Source organism: Hemiscyllium ocellatum, chromosome 23, assembly GCF_020745735.1.
Source record: "Hemiscyllium ocellatum isolate sHemOce1 chromosome 23, sHemOce1.pat.X.cur, whole genome shotgun sequence".
Taxonomy (NCBI): domain Eukaryota; kingdom Metazoa; phylum Chordata; class Chondrichthyes; order Orectolobiformes; family Hemiscylliidae; genus Hemiscyllium; species Hemiscyllium ocellatum.
The window spans coordinates 26,526,364-26,540,483 of NC_083423.1; the positions used below are offsets into that span (position 1 = coordinate 26,526,364).

The 14,120-nt window shown below is 41.6% G+C and overlaps 1 protein-coding gene across 1 annotated transcript in view; it reads left to right on the plus strand.

Moving 5' to 3' along the window:
• fbxl13 (F-box and leucine-rich repeat protein 13) overlaps nt 1-14,120 on the plus strand; it is a 236,483-nt gene that overhangs the window by 53,811 nt on the left and 168,552 nt on the right. Inside the window, exon 5 of the mRNA XM_060842551.1 lies at nt 1,208-1,343. Coding sequence (XP_060698534.1) covers nt 1,208-1,343 — 136 coding nt within the window. The remainder of the gene's footprint in view (nt 1-1,207; nt 1,344-14,120) is intronic.

The window sequence follows — 14,120 nt, forward strand, 5'->3', positions numbered from 1 at the left end:
GAATGAGTCAAGCTTCCCAAATAAAGGCATAATGCCAGAAATGCTTACCCAACTCAAAGACTGCTGCGAGCAAATCTTCTTCAGGAGCGAATTGTTTTTTCTCATTGCCGCTTATATAACTGCTCAGAGGTTCGTGTCCCATCATTGTCACCCTTTATTTACGTGTGCACAATACGTTGACTCTGCCCAGCCAGCTCAGAGCCAGTCCGTAGAGAAAGGAGAGTCTCTGAATCTCCTGTTTAATTTTTCTTTCTTTTTTTTCTATTTGTTTGCCCCCACACTACCGCCTAACTGTGGTAGTGCTTATTTTAATCTCCTGTTTACTTTTTTTTTCCTGTTTATTTTTTTATTTTATTAAACAAATTACAAAATAGTTCAGTTCACAAGAAAACATTTACAGCTGTACAAGAGACAGCAATTTTATTCTGGTACACAGTTCAAATCCATACATAGAGTCTTCAAGATATAAAATCCATTGCCAGAAAGAGTCCACTCCAGTATACGACGTGCGTGGTCAGAAATAGAGTCCACTCCAACCTGCAGAGTCCATTACTAAAAACAGAGTCCACAACCAAGGGCAGAGTCCACTCCTGAAGGCAGCAGATGAACATCCCACAGCACACAGGTGTTCAGTCTCCATAGAGTCCTGGCCCAGCCTTGGAGACCCAGGCCCACTCACAGGAACAGTACATTGTACAGGTTCAAATCTCCTGTTTATATCTGTCAGCCAGGGCTCCCTGATTGGCCCAGGTTAACAACCCTAATCTCATTTTGATGAGATCCAATTGGCCATCCTCATTGCACACGGGGATTGCCAACGAATGAACTTAGGGTGTTGGATGTTTGGAACCTAGGGTGCATTAGGATATATGCAGCAGAGTTTTGATTGAGCTAGAGCAAATATAGGGAGGACTGAAAAAAGACAGTTTCTCTTTTTCATTCTTATTACAGGAACATCAAAATTCCATTTGTAATAAATGGATGTAAATTGAGCTGTCAATGTTTCATGGCACTATGGGGATTCCCTATTTAAACAAGACTTGATGAATCTGTAGAGGTGTTAAATGAAACACAAGACTGTGAAATCAAAATATACATCATCCCTTTTTGCAAAAAAACTTTGAATTTGTAAAAGTCACATCATGAAGGAGCCATGCTGTCTACACGATGCTTTACTGTGTCTTAATTCTGAAACCTTTCATTTTAGATTAACTTCTCACCAGTAAGAAAACAGATTGAAGACAATGACATAGCAAATCTTTTGCGGAGCTTTCGTCCTTTTGTTATTCAATTGAGTTTTCGTGGATTCAGCAACATTGGTTGGGCAACTTTCAAAAGCATCAGTGAGTATATTTGTCAGTTTAATCCACATGTATTAGTTTTTGCTCATTCTTGAAGAAGAGGTCCCATCTACATAAAGAGAGACCTGCGCTTACACAGTGTCTTTTATGACTGCAGAATGCTCAAAACACTTTATTCAAATAAAGCAGTTTTTAAATAGTGTGGTCACTATTATAATGAAGGAAATGTGTACGAATTGATTTCTACATCAAGATCTTCACAAAATAACAACCTGGTAGCAATCAGATCATCTTTAAATAATATTTTTTTTGGTATTAGCCAGATAGAAGCCCTCTATGGTTTGAAATAGTACCATGGGATTTTTCACTTGCAGTTGAGGGGGCAGATGGGTCCTTAACATCTCATTCAAAATATATCTTGAGTGTAGCATTTCATTGCTTCACTGTAGTGTCAAACTTGGAGTTTGCACCCGCAAACTTCTGGCTCAGAGGTAACAGTGCTACTAACTGAACCATACCCTATGGATGTATTTAAGGGGACAATAAAACATTTAATGGGGAAGAGAATAAATAGCTTTTGTGGTTGATGTAGATAAGGAACATGGAAAAGTTCTGGAGTAGAATGTAAACACTGGAATGAACTGTTTGAGCTGGATGACCTGTTTCTTTGCTGCATATGCCAATGTAATCCTATGTGAGGCTCACTGGCACTCTAAACCACTTCAGTGCATCTGTTTAAGTATTTAATACACAGTCGGTAGAAATCAGGACACAATCAAAGGGTGACTTGTATGTTAACTCTTTGTATTGCTCTCAGTGTTTCTTAATGTGTTTCGATTCTTGTTATGGCAGGTACAACTGCTTCCAGTTCACTAGATATTTATGTCTAGCCACCAGCCTTTACTTTGAACTACTTTTCGTAGCCAGTCATTCATTAATAGGCAGTCTACATAGATAAAAACAGTTAATCTGAGTTTATTCCCCTCTTAAATTTTCTGATTCTTGCTCCTTAGAATATTTACTGGAGCCCCAGATGCCTGGTAGGTTGTTTTGGACACAATGCAGTTTGAGGTTAAAATCTCCCTTGTCAAATATGATCTGCAGTCTATAGTTTGCCAACTCTGTACCAGAATCATAAAACTGTGGCTGACACTTAACTGACCTCTGAAATGGCTAGTAAGCCAATTGGTTAGATCAGTTAATCAAAGAGAAAAATAATAACAATAAAACCAGATGTATATCCTGGTCACTAAAATGCTTTGTAAAATCCTTTTGAAGAGCATCCAGGCTTGTACCAAAATTAGCAGAACTTTCCTACAGATCAGTCAAGCAACAGCTGGTCATTACCATATTCACAGGTGCCTGTCATCCATATTCCAGTCTCGTCCATCACCATCCACTAGCAAAACTGACCCATCAGAAACATAGTGATTACTGTTAAGAGAGGATATTCATGGGAGTCCTTGGCATTCACTCTGGATTCCATGAAGTCTCATGGCATTGGGTCAAGCATGGACAAGGAAACTTACTGTTGATCAACACTTACAGCCCTCGTTCAGCAGAGTTAAAGCTTGGAGGTTTAAAATAGAATGTTTGTGTATCTTCAATTGGAGTATTCATTTTCTAATGTTCTGCGTCTCCTTTTGACGAGGATATCTGTGGCTGGTCTGCACCATCTCCCAAGCAACTGTTATTGCAGCCTCTCTCGGACCCTGCTTGGCACCTTGACTCACATCCAACCAGTGGTACATCATTCTGCTGAGGGTCACTGGATGGTTTTAGGGCTGCGACTTGTGCCTCCCAGATTACCAAAGAAATTATTTGTTCTCTATCTGTATTGATGAATAGGTGGCTGACATTAGGCTTCTTAGCTGATACGAGTAGAGAATCCTGGTCCTCACAGGAGAAGACAGGTTCTACCTCTGCAGAGATGCTGCAATATCTATGCCTTGCTAAATAGGTATTTACCAGTCTTCATTTCACAGCAACTTTCCCACCAACCCTGCTATCAGATTCATTCATTGCACATCATGTCTAACCACTGGCCATGATGTCTTCTCTCTCTCTCTTTAGCCTTCCAGTTACCAGCATGAGGTCCACCACCTCGTCAGTGAAACTGGCTCCCCTAGAAGCCATCTGTTTGGTCTTTGAGGATGAGTTTACCAAGGCCTCAGAAAAAGCATTGGTGATGCTGCCTCCCGCAGACCTCCAACTTCCCCACCAGCTCAAATAGTGACATCTCATTGGGATCGTTAGACTTAGAAAGTATGGGACCGCAATCTGGTGAGCACTTCACAATGACAGCTGTGTAGCTGGTTAAGGATGAAAGTACTCGTTGCTTTTCATCTGCCCCCAATGACATTTGCCTGAATAAATAATGCTTTCTTTCAACATACTGGGCCCAATCTTCGATGGCAGGATCTAATGAGTCAAGCTTTCCAAATAAAGGCATGATGCCAGAAATGCTTGCCTGAATTCAAAGATGACTGCTGCAAAGTTTCTTCAAAAGCATACTGTTTTCTCTTGTTGCCACTGAAATAACTGCACAAAGGCCAGTATGCTGTCATCAAGTCAAGCTTTATTTGTAAATGCATAATACATGGATTCTGACCAGCAGCTCAGAACCAGCCCATAGAATGAGAAGACTCTCTGAAACTCAGACTTATAACTATCAGCGAGGGCTCCTTGGTCAGCCCAAATTAACAACCCCAAATAGTGATATTATACTCAACGAGATCCCCTGGCCATCTATGTTCCAATCACTACAACAGACATTTTTGCAGAAAGTTTAAGAAAGGCTAGATGTTAGGCCTAAAAATGTGTTGCTGGAAAAGCACAGCAGGTCAGGCAGCATCAAAGGAACAGGAGAATCGATGTTCGGGTATAAACTCTTCTTCTTTCTGAAGAAGGGATTATGCCTGAAACGTCGATTCTCCTGTTCCTTTGATGCTGCCTGACCTGCTGCGCTTTTCCAGCAACACGTTTTTAAGCTCTGATCTCCAGCATCTCCAGTCCTCACTTTCTCCTAGATGTTAGGCCTCACTCCTTTAGGTTGTTAAGCTGTTTTGCCCAAAGTCCACATGACATCATCATCGTGGGTGTGCTAAAGCACTCCTCTCTAATAACTCTTTCATAGAGTCACAGAGATGTACTGCACAGAAACAAACCCATCGGCGAAATTTGTCCATACTGACCAGACATCCAGCCTTAAACTTGTTTTTTTTTATCCAAGCTGAAACTGGCACTCCTATTGTGTGAGCCTCAATTTTGTTAACCAGCTGTCTGTATGTTGCTTTAGCAAAAACTTTGCGAAAATCCACCTAGATATGATTGATCCCATTTTCCTTGTCAACCTTAATTACTGTTTCATCAAAAGGTAATTTAGTTTATTTAAGTACCATCTGCTTTTACAAATCCTGAATTTCCTTTCATTAACTGAAACCAATTCAGGTATGTGGTGATTTCCCCCCTTGATTATTGTTTCTAAAACTGTATCACCATTAATATTAAACTGATCTATGATGACTGGGAATGTCATTACACCTTTTCTTGGATATGAATTTCAAAAGACATTGCTAAAGATCCTTTGTCACCAGCTTCATGTTTAAGGTCAAGATGTCAGCAGTATAAGATGCTCCAACTGGAACTCCTCTGCTCCTTCTATTTATTTATTGTTTCTTTCTTTTTTTCACCTTTTTACTCGTGTTATCCTCCTTTTTGGTGCTTTTCTCCCTTTTGGTGTTAACATCCCTCATGGCAGGTCTCAGTCTGGTCTCTGAGCGGCTCTTAGCCTGGTCTCTTAGCAGCTCACGGTATCTCGGTGTACAAGTGGATTCTGCCTGGGCATATTCTCAAGGCACCGGGGCAGATCAGAGAGGCAGCGGTTTCAGCAGCAGTAACTGTGGCAGTGGGGTCAAGAACAGACAGCTGAGGTCTCCTGTAGAATGAGATAAGCGGAGGACTCATCAAAGGCTGTTGAACTTTTAACTGTTGAACTTTATTTTCCCAAATTAAATTACTAAAGACTTTAGTCATAGAATCAAAGTCATAGAAATGTACTTTAGTGTTAACCATTATCTTATTTATTTATTTTTCTACTTATCCTGTGAAATAATGCTTAACTTTTTAACTCTTATTTCTCTTACTACTTTGTACCTAAGTTTTTTTTTGTACCTAGGTACCTTGGTACCTAAGATGATGCCATTACTAATTTATTAACTGGTATGATCTTGTTTCAATAACTGCAAAAGAGCTCATCTGAGCTTCTGTTAATGTAAGTGAAGAAGGAAAGCTCTTTTGGGACAGTAGTAGTGTGCCCACCTCTGGGCCAGAAGACCTGGATTCAGGCCCACCTTCCCCAATGGAGTGTCATGACAGGTCGATTAAACAAACTGACAAAAGATATATGAACAAAGGAGGTTGGAGTGCACCTTGTTATAGAGTATGGATAATGACAGATTGTGTGTGTGAGGAGGGAGTGTTCCTCTTGTGGTGGAGTGATAATATTCCTATCTCGGGCTATAAAGTCTGACTTCAAGTCACACCTGCTCCAGACATTTAAAATAATGTCTCTGAACAGGTTGATTAAAAAAATGTCTTTGATAGATAGCAGTTAGGTGAGGGAATGTAGTTTTAGTTGAGTGAAACTCTAGTTTGGTGAAATGAGGGCACAGAGGTGCTGTTTTCTTTTTCAAACTCTATCAGCCTCCAGGACAGCAGGGGTTGAAAAGCTGCAGAGAATAATATAAAGGGACATTAAAAGGAAATATGCAAGTGCTTATTTGCTGAGTATTTGTTCACTTTTTAAAAAAGGTCTACATAACTTATTGATAATTACTATATGTCCCATGGCATACACATCTCTAAGAAAGGTTTGTGGCTTGAGGAGCTTTGGCTCAGAGTTTATGAACTGCAGATACTGTGATACATCAGGTGGGAAGCAGGTTATTAGACATTCATTCCAAGCAGTTGCACTCCTTTAAAATAAGGTCTTCTCATTTGTTCAGTGGCCAGAGATAGGAGAGTGTAACTTTGAGTCAGGCCAGAATGGTCATAAAGCAAATGTCTAATACGGTGTGAAATTCTTGCTGTCTCAGGTGGATGAGCAAACTGTTCATGGCAGTATAGTACAGGATACCATTCAAGCTGTGGGAATTAATGAGTAGAGGTACCATAATTGGGAGATATGAAATGTTCTTTACAGACAAGAGTGAGAATCCAAATGGCTTTGTTGCCTGCCCAATACCAGTATTGGGGCATTTGTGCTGGGTTGGAGGGGAACTTGCAATGGGATGGAGACTATTAATACCGTAGTCAAAGCTAGGGTTTGAGGGTTTGAGCAGCTAAGGGTTTGAGCAGCAAAACTCCAAATTTTAAAGCAGACCCTCAAAGATAATAATCTGTATATTATTACCTGAGCCATGAGTATATAGGCAAAAGGTGAGTGCCAGATTAGATAGGTGAATGCTTGGCTTAAAGATTGGTGGGTGAGATCTAGATTTTGATTCATGGTGCACAGGCACCAATATTGGGAAAACTTGGAGCTGTACTGTTTGGATGGTCTTCACCAGATTTGTGTTAAGACCAGAACAAAAACAGAAATTGCTGGAAAAACTCAGCAGGTCTGGCAGCATCTGTAGAGAGAAATCAGAGTTAATGTTTCAGGTTGAGTGACCCTTCCTCAGAACTTCAATGTCCTATGGTCTGAAGAAGGGTCACTCAACCCTAAACATTAACTCTGATTTTTCTCCACAGATGCTGAACTCTTCCAACAATTTGTTTTTGTTCCTGATTCACAGCATCCACAGTTCTTTCAGTTCACGTGTTAGGACCAGTTTTCTAGTGAATCTTACAACTAGGGAGGTAGAGGGTGCTTTAAATATAAGTAAATAGTAGGAGTGTGAAATCAAGTTTGGGAATATTTTATAAATAGAGAGGACAAGGCAAGAGGGCCTAAAGGAAATGGTGTTCAGAGTGTGACAGGAAGGGATAGAATGCAAACTCAAATGTTCAACAGGAAATATAACTAGAAATTACGAAAATAGTAAAAAGGCTCTATGACTCTACGACAGATCTTAACATTCCATGTTTGAATGCACGTAGTTTTTATGACAGAACAGATGAACTGACATCCTAACTAATAATAAATATGTATGATCTGATAGCCGTTACATAAACATGACCATTCGATGTCAAAGCCTGGGACATGAATATTCAAAGATATGTGACATTACGAAGAAGGAAGCTAGGAAGAGGTAGAAGGGTATCTCCGTTAACTAAAGGTAGCATAGAATGGATTATCTCACATCCAGTGGTCAAAATATAGAATCAGTTTGACCAAAGGTTAGGAATTAAAAAGGTCAGAAATCACTTGTGGAGTGGTTATAGGTCCCCCTTGACAGGAGCTATACTGTAGAATGAGAAATACAGGAAAAAATAATTAGGCCTTTTAAGAAGGTGTGGTGATAATCAAGGATGACTTTATTCGACATATAGTTTGCGTGAATCAGTTTGACAAGAGCCGTCTAGATGATCAGTAGTTTTGGGACAATGTGTTCTAAAGTCAATCAGAATGCAACAATACCAGATCTGATAATATGCAATCAGACAGGATTGGTTGATTCATTAATTACTACACAGTAAAGGTGAGTCTAGGTAGCAGTAATCACAATATGATTGGACTTTGTATGAGGGAGAGAAGAGTGGATCAAACACTAGCATTTTAAATTTATGTAAGAGTAATTATGTTAGTATGAAGACAGACCTGGCTGAAGTGAACAGAGAAACTAGGTTGATGGATAGGATTTTAGAGATACAGTGGCTGACATTTTTTTTAGATTAATTACAGTGTGGAAACAGGCCCTTTAGCCCAACAAATCCACACCGACCCGCTGAAGTGCAACCCACCCAGACCCATTCCCCTACATTTACCCCTTCAGCTAACACTATGGGCAACTTAGCATGGCCAAGTTCTAATTTTTTGTGACTGTGGGAGGAAACTGGAGCACCCGGAGGAAACCCACGCAGACATGGGGAAATGTGCAAACTCCCCACAGAGAGTCGCCTGAGGCAGGAATTGAACCTGGGTCTCTGGCACTGTGAGGCAGCAGTGCTAACCACTGTGCCGCCCACATTTAAGGAGATTTAAGGACATTTAAGGAGATGTTTCAGATCAGTCAAGATATAAACAAATAAAGAGAGAACTTATGAATGACTGAAATGTAATTCATAGCTAAATAAGGAAGTTAAAGACAGTAACAAACTGAACAAAAAAAGTGTATATTTCTGCAAAACAGCGTGACCAATCAGAAAATTAGACAAAATGTAAAGAATGACTAAGAGGTTAATAAGAAGTGGGAAATTAGAGCTAGCTAAAAATATAAAATCAGATAATAAGTTTCTACTGATATTCAAAAACTAAAAGGCTGGTGTTAGCATGATTCTTCTAGACGCTGTCTGGGGAATTAATAATGGAATATAGGAAATGAACAGATTTTGCATCTGTCTTCACTGGAGACGATTCAAGCAACATCCCAGAAATAATAAATCAGAATACAAAAGGGACAGAGGAACTTAAAACAATTGCAGTCAGCAGAGAAAGACTACTTGGCAAAATTATTAGAATTAAAATCTGACAGCCTCCTGGCCCTAATGGATGTCATTTTAGGATGTTAAAAGAATTGGCTACTGAAGTAGTTGATCCTACGGTTTTAATTTTCCAAAATTATCTCAATTCTGGTAAAGCTCCATTAGATAGAATATAACATGGAAAAATGAGAGTTTATCCACTTTGGTAGGAATAAAAGATAGGTATGTCTTAAAAGATGCAAGGTTTGAAAGTGATGATATGCAAAAGGACTTGGTGTCCTTGTCAATAAGTTACTGAAGGTTAACGTGCAGATGCAGCAAGCTATTAGGGAGCCTGTTGGTTTGTTAGCCTTTACTGCAAGAGGTCTCGTACAGGAGTAGTGATGTCTTGGTTCAGTTGAAGGAGTAACAAGCAATGTAGATAAAAGAAAACCAGTTGATATACAGTATTTTGATTTCCAGAAGACATTTAACAAAATGCCACACTGAGGTTTATGAAGTAACATAAGAGCTTGTAGTGTAGGAAGTAGTATATTAACATGTATAGAGGATAGGTTACCAGATGGACTACACCTCAGAGTTCTAACGGAGATAGCTGAAGAGATAATGGGGGCGTTAGTGGTAATCTTTCAGGTATCCCTAGAATCAGGAAGGGTCCCAGAGGACTGGGAAATCACTAACATGACACCTCTGTTTAAAAAGGCAGTATGGCAAAAGGAGGAAAGTTACAGACCAATTAGCCTAACCTTGATCATGGGTAAGATCCTGGAATCCATCATGAAGGATGAGATTTCTAAGTACTTAAGTGTATGATAAAATAGGGCAAGGTCAGCATGGTATCATCAAGGGAAGGTCATGACTGACAAATCTTCTAGAATTTTTTGAGGTTAGACCAAGGAGAGCCAATGCATGTTATCTACCTGATCTTAAAGAAGGCCTTTGACAAGCCGCTTTTATGGGCAGCACAGTGGCACAGCGGTTAGCACTGTTGCCTCACAGCGCCTGAGACCCGGGTTCAATTCCCGACTCAGGCGACAGACTGTGTGGAGTTTGCACGTTCTCCCCGTGTCTGTGTGGGTTTCCTCCGGGTGCTCCGGTTTCCTCCCACAGTCCAAAGATGTGCGGGTCAGGTGAATTGGCCATGCTAAATTGCCTGTAGTAATGTAGGGGTATGGGTGAGTTGCGCTTCGGCGGGTCGGTGTGGACTTGTTGGGCCGAAGGGCCTGTTTCCACACTGTAAGTACTCTAATCAAATCTAATCTGCTGCACAGGAGGCTACTAAGTAAGATAAGAGCCCACTGTGTTGAAGGCAAGGTGCTAACATGGATAGAAGCTTGGCTGTCTAGCAGAAAACAGAGAATGTACTTTGATAGGAAGAACAGAGGGATTGACTATTTTCTAAATTGGTAGAAAATTCAGAAGTCTGAAGTGCAAAGAGACTTGGGAGTTCTAGTCCAGGATTCTCTCAAGATAAACTTGCAGGTTGAGTAAGTAGTTAGGAAGTCACATGCAATGATGGCATATATTTTGAGAGGATTTGATTATAAAAGCAGGGGTGTATTTCTGAGGCTGTATAAGGCTCTGGTCAGACCATATTTGGAGTATTGTGTGCAGTTTTGTGCCCCATATCTCAAGAAGGATGCACTGGCCTTGGATCATGTTCAGAGGAGGTTCACAAGAATGGTCCCAGGAATGAAAAGCTTAACAAACAAGGAACGTTTGAGGACTCTAGGTCTATACCAGAGGAGTTTAGAAGAATGAGGGGGGAGTCTAATTGAAACATACAGAATACTGAATGGCCTGAACAGAGTAGATGTTAGGAAGATATTTCCATTGGTAGGAGAGATTAAAACCTGAGGGCACAGCCTTACAGTAAAGGGAAGACCTTTTAGAATGGAGATAAGGAGAAACATCTTCAGCCAGAGACTGGTGAATCTATGGAATTCATTGCCCACAGAAGGCTGTGGAGGCCACGTCATTGAGTATATTTAAAACTGAATTAGATAGGTTCTTGAGTATCAAGGGGATCAAGGGTTACAGGGAAAATACAGGACAATGAGGTTGAGAAACTTATCAGTCAAGATTAGAGTGGTGCTGGAAAAGCACAGCAGGTCAGGCAGCATCCGAGGAGCAGGAAAATTGCATTTCGGGCAAAAGCCCTTAATCAGGAATCGAGCTTTTGCCTGAAATGTCAGCTTTCCTGCTCCTTGGATGCTGCCTGACCCGCTGTATCTTTCTAGCACCACTCTAATCTTGACTCTGATCTCCAGCATCTGCAGTACTCACTTTCGCCTGAGAAACTTATCAGCCGTGATTGAATGGCCGAACAGACATAATGGGCTGAATGACCTAATTTCTGCTCCTACATCTTATGGTCTTATAGTTGGCTTATAGCAAGCAGAAAAAGGGGATAGTTGGGCCATTCTCAGGTCGGTAGCATGTGATGATTGGTGTGCTATAGGGACCAGAATTGGGCCTTCAATTATTTGCCAAAAACATTAGTTATGTGGATGAGGGACCAAATGTTTGATTGTTAAATTTGCTGATAATATAAAGATGGGTAAGATGTGTATCAGTTAGGTATCACAGTAGCTCAGTGGTGAACATTGCTGTCTGACAGTGCAAGGGACCCAAGTTTGATCCCAGTCTCAGGCAATTCTCTGTCTGGAGTTTGCACATTCTCCTTGATTGTGTGAGTATCCTCTGGGTGTTTTGGTTTCCTCCCACAGTCCAGACATGTGCAGATTGGTAGACTGGCCATGCTAAATTGCCCATAGTGTCCAGGGACAGGCCAAGTGGATTAGTTATTGGAAAGGTAGATGGATGGCTCTGGATGGGATGCTCTTCAGTAGACCAGTGTAGACTCGATGGACCGATTAGCCTACTTCCACATTGTCGGGATTCCAAGATTCTGTTAGAAACAGTTCAAAGAATGTTTATTCAATTGGTATTTGGGATGAGATATTATGAGGAAATGTTGGACGAGTTGGACCTCTTTCTGTTGGAGTTTCAAAGAATGAGAGGCGATCTCATGGGTGGCTCAGTGGTTAGCACTGCTGCCTCACAGCACTAGGGTCCCAGGTTCAATTCCAGCCTTGGACGGCTGTCTGTGTGGAGCTTGCACGTTCCCCCCGTGGGTTTTCTCCGGGTATTCTGGTTTCCTCGCACAGTCCAAAGATGTGCAGGTTAGGTGAATTGGCCATGCTAAATTGCTCAAAGTGTTAGGTGCGTTAGTCAGAGGGAAATGGGACTGGGTGGGTTACTCTGCGAAGGGTCGGTGTGGACTTGTTGGGCCGAAGGGCCTGTTTCCACACTGTAGGGTATCTATCTATCTTACTGAGATTCGCAATATCCTGAGGAAACGTGACAGGGTGGATGCTGAAAGATTTCCCCTGGTACATTCATGACTCTTTGGAATTCTTCTTTAGCAAGCAGTACAGATGGGGTTATTGAATATGTGTTAGGTAGAGATAAATAGTATTGCCCCAAAGGAATACACAAACCTTTTACCCAGGTATTGTTCCCTTATGCAACACACAAAAGACAGGTAGTCCACTCAGACTTTAATGAAACAAACCCTTCTTTATTTAACTCTTTAGGGACCAATACTCAATTTAAAACATACATTTGTTGTAACATTTACTTCTTACTTCATCTAAATCCATTTCAACTTTAACTCACTTCATTTAACTTCACTTTACCTGATTTAACTTAATTCACATTTAACCTTAACTCGAACATTAATGATAAATTAGGCTTGAAACAAATACTTCGAGTAAAAAATGAGGTCTGCAGATGCTGGAGATCACAGCTGCAAATGTGTTGCTGGTCAAAGCACAGCAGGCCAGGCAGCATCTCAGGAATAGAGAATTCGACGTTTCGAGCATAAGCCCTTCATCAGGAATAAGAGAGAGAGCCAAGCAGGCTAAGATAAAAGGTAGGGAGGAGGGACTAGGGGGAGGGGCGATGGAGGTGGGATAGGTGGAAGGAGGTCAAGGTGAGGGTGATAGGCCGGAGTGGGGTGGGGGCGGAGAGGTCAGGAAGAGGATTGCAGGTTAGGAGGGCGGTGCTGAGTTGAGGGAACCGACTGAGACAAGGTGGGGGGAGGGGAAATGAGGAAACTGGAGAAATCTGAATTCATACCTTGTGGTTGGAGGGTTCCCAGGCGGAAGATGAGGCGCTCCTCCTCCAGCCGTCATGTTGCTGTGTTCTGCCGGTGGAGGAGTCCAAGGACCTGCATGTCCTCGGTGGAGTGGGAGGGAGAGTTAAAGTGTTGAGCCACGGGGTGATTGGGTTGGTTGGTTCGGGCGGCCCGGAGGTGTTCTCTGAAGCGTTCCGCAAGTAAGCGGCCTGTCTCACCAATATAGAGGAGGCCACATCGGGTGCAGCGGATGCAATAGATGATGTGTGTGGAGGTACAGGTGAACTTGTGGCGGATATGGAAGGATCCCTTGGGGCCTTGGAGGGAAGTGAGTGTGGAGGTGTGGGCGCAAGTTTTACATTTCCTGCGGTTGCAGGGGAAGGTGTCGGGGGTGGAGGTTGGGTTGGTGGGGGGTGTGGATCTGACGAGGGAGTCACGAAGGGAGTGGTCCTTGCGGAAGGATGTCCCCTTGAGTCTGAGATGATTGGCCCCAGTAATCACTGACACCTTGCTTTCACACTAGGTATTGCTGCAACCAATGGTGAGTCTTCCCCCGATTCCCAGTGACTTAAATTTACTAGGACCCCTTGATCCACAAATTATAAAATGCTATTAAAATTGTCAAGAACAGTGACTCTCACCTCAGAATTCAGCTCCATGTTTGAACTATGGCTGTAATGAGGTCAGGAGCTGAGAGCCTTTGTTGGGATAAAAACTGAGCCTTGGTGCTGTACTTGAATAGCCTGCTAGGCGATTAGTTACATCTGGAGCATATCTTCAGTAATAAGGTGGAATATTGTAAGGCTCATAGCTTTTGCTAAATATATTTCATTCAAGTATTAATTGATATCACATGGAGTGTGTAAAATTGGCTAGAGACTGGCATCTGTAGTGCTGTGGAGTCAGGAGATTTTATCTGAACTTTCTCGATGATCACCCATTGCACAATTAAGATGTTTCCTGTCATTCGTTTGCTTCATTTTATCTTGGCTAGGTCCTCTCTGATCACATTATTGTTAGCTCTCATCAATTTAGAAGTTCCTGTCCATTACCAGTCTAAATCTTTAAGACAATATCACTCTTATCCATGT